Source organism: Cyprinodon variegatus, unplaced genomic scaffold, assembly GCF_000732505.1.
Source record: "Cyprinodon variegatus isolate N-32 unplaced genomic scaffold, C_variegatus-1.0 Scaffold823, whole genome shotgun sequence".
Taxonomy (NCBI): Eukaryota; Metazoa; Chordata; class Actinopteri; order Cyprinodontiformes; family Cyprinodontidae; genus Cyprinodon; species Cyprinodon variegatus.
In genome coordinates, this window is record NW_015151276.1 from 107,188 (window position 1) to 110,377 (window position 3,190).

General features: G+C 39.2%; 1 protein-coding gene across 1 annotated transcript in view; it reads left to right on the forward strand.

Annotated features, from left to right (window-relative positions):
* LOC107098932 (tyrosine-protein kinase HCK-like) overlaps positions 1-3,190 on the forward strand; it is a 33,394-nt gene that overhangs the window by 27,074 nt on the left and 3,130 nt on the right. Inside the window, exon 7 of the mRNA XM_015396828.1 lies at positions 2,477-2,628. Coding sequence (XP_015252314.1) covers positions 2,477-2,628 — 152 coding nt within the window. The remainder of the gene's footprint in view (positions 1-2,476; positions 2,629-3,190) is intronic.

Below are 3,190 nucleotides of genomic sequence, written 5' to 3' on the forward strand. Positions count from 1 at the left end.
TAAGCAAATCGAGCGCCCTTTCTCTAGGGTCTAGGGCGCGCTCGATTTGCTTACCCAGTCGGTCTCCGCCAGTCACGTGACATTTGTTGCTAAGACGCCATTTTAGGTGGAAAAGGCGTAGTGTAAACAACCGCAGCATAGCTAAACGAAGGACTAAAGGCCCATTTACATAGCAGCCTGTCCAAGATAAGTCATTACAGTTAACATAAGCCTGAAAACAGGGGCGGATTTATTGATATTATTAATTAGTATTTCGTGCGCACGTTATACTTATTACGTGGCCGCGAAATACTACTTCGTGGGAACGAAATACTACTTCGTGGCCACAATTAAACATTTTTTTTGACCATGTCATAGAGGGGCTCCGTATAGAGCAGATTGATAGAAGAAAATGTTGTTTTTTTTATCTTAACCCCTAACTCAGTGAATTACTTTGAAAATCCAAATTTCCAGCCAATAGTGTTATTGGAATCCAGGACCAGACCTTATTACCTTTGTAACAGTACAAAAATATGGATATTTTGATGGCAAAAATGAATGTCAATGTAATAACAAGAATAATAATCAAATTGTTTTTATTAGTTTTTCATATTAAACCAACAGACACGTCCAGGGCATACAAAACAAAACAAAAAGACTCCATAATTACATCACACCGACATCACAAAAAAAAACATAAACCAACTATCAACAAGACAATTACTACACCCGCACATACAACCCATGTTGCCAACATCCGTGGGTTGAAAACCAAAAACATAAGTATGAATAACAATCATAATGAAAATAATTCCGCCAAACAGAGAAAAAAAAAAAAGAAAAAGCTGCTGATTATGCTGAAGCAGATGGAACTCCGGATTCAAACTAAGAAATAAAAGGTTGCCAAATCTCAAAATATCTCCTAATGGTACCCTGTGACGTAAATCGAAGATGTTCTAGCTTTAGGTGCGCCATTACCTCCTCTATCCATCGTTTATGAGTTAGTGGAACTGCCTTTACCCAAATAAATAGGATCAATCTCCTGGCCAGCAGCGAAGGAAATGCCATTGCCTTCCTTTGAGCTGTCGTTTAATGTAAAAACAAGAAACGGCAACTTGTATATATTAGGAAAAATAACAAAAGTGCTTCTAGAAGAAATTCAGGAAAAACACTCTGAGAGTGAAAGAAACACTTTTTTTGGTCCAACAAAACCTTAGGGGCATTAATGCTGATACTAAATAAATAATCTTGGTATAAATCCTACTCTAAATGGTTCGCTCTATCAGCTAACACTCAGTTATCACTTTTTTCTAGAATTCAACTTTATTGTCACAAGTACAGAGCTACGAAATTCACTCTCTGCATTTAACTCATCGCCTTGGGGAGCAGTGGGCTGCCATTGTGCGGTGCCCAGGGAGCAGTGTGGGGTTAAGGGTCTTGCTCAGGGACCCAGAGGTGAAGCCTCTGGGAATGGGGCTTGAGCTCCTAACCTCTGGGATCCAAGCTCTATGCTCTAACCACTAGGCCACCACTCCCCTCCTACCAACAAATGTTGGATTCATGAACTTCCTTCCACCAAAATAAAGATAGTTTACTTTACTAAATTGTGGTTTCAAATTCCTTGTTTTCAAAAGACGCTGCCAAATAGTTTCCCATGGCTTTTTTTAAAAAAGGAAACCAGCCCACAGCATCACTCACCTTTCACCAAGCTTAAGAGTGAGCATAAAAAGTTTTTCTACTGGGTTAAAATTTGCTCTATTTTTTATCAAACAAAAAAAAGTTCTCGATGAAGTGGCGCGTAGCAAAGTATCGTCTACATGTTTACATCGGTGATGGTAGGACACTGCTGGGGTTTTTGCTGTCAGACAGCGTTGAATGGTTGCTATGGAGACCTGATGGCCTGGAGATCTGACTCTTCCTGCCTCAGTTTTCGATCATTTATTAAAAGGCTAGATAGGTTATGATTATAGGTGGTGAGGTGTGAGAATGAGCTGATGACCAGCTTAAGGGGAGAGATTGTTGCATTGTCCATACGACATTATTTTATACATTTCCCTTTAGTTTAATCACCTTTATGTATCAAAAATGTGCTTTAATTTTTCTTTGGTGTCTTTAATCTTCTTGGGCCTAAATGTTCTTTTATATAGCTGAAGATTGGGGGAGACGTTTTTTTTTTTTTTGTTCATAAAAAATTGGATTTGATATTGTTGCCATCCCAATTTTTAATAGAGAATGCCGAAAAGAAAACTGTAATACAATTCAATTCAGTTTATTCCTATAGCGAAACCTCAGTGTGAGCGGCCGTCTGCCGAGACCCACTGGGGTTCAAGGAGACAGAAGCAGAAATACTTTTAAAAGGATAGTCTGGTGAAAATGGCCGATTCTAAGAGTTGTTGCTATGTGAGGTATTCAGATGCACACAACAGCACTCCCACTGCAATCAGCAGATAAATCTTTCCTTTTTCTTTTGGACATTTAAAAACCGTTGCTTCATTAGCTCCCAGTCTCTCACCTGTCATGTGTGAAACCAGTACAGCGTGCAGCCCTGGCATTATAGGACCTGATGTGACACTTTGTGAGGCGACAGACGTGATGTCTCTCTGTTCTGGTCTGCCATGGTTCTTCATCAGAAATCAGATGAAGCAGGCAGTGAGTTCACAGCAGACAGAGCAGAGTAGAGCAGAGCTGTGAATTCTACGTTTATACGTAACATGTACAGCAGTAGCCATTCAAAATGTCCCCACTTTCCTTGATGGGTCCCTGGCTGTTCCCTGGCTGATCCCCTACAATTCCTTTTTAACCTCTAACCATCCACCTCATTTTGGATAATCCTATTTTGCATACCCAAATGGAAAAGCAAATAACTTAGGAACTGTATTCCAAAATTACATGTGCAATACATTATTTGAAAGCTAACCCTCTAGTTTCCTAATATATAAATTCAAATTGGGTGAGTAAAACACAGACCAACCTGCATCAGTTCAAACATGACTCAAAGTTGGGTTTTTATATATATATATATATATATATTTGATAGTTCTTTTGTGAACAGCAGTAATAAAGACATTCTTGAGAAAAAGCAGGTTTTATTGTATTATATTTTTTTCTGCATCATGTCAACCACAAATGCAGAAAATGTCAGACCTCTAGCTTTAACAATTCCAGATCTGTGGGGTTTGGTGTCAGCTTGGAGCTGCGCAATGGCTCCACC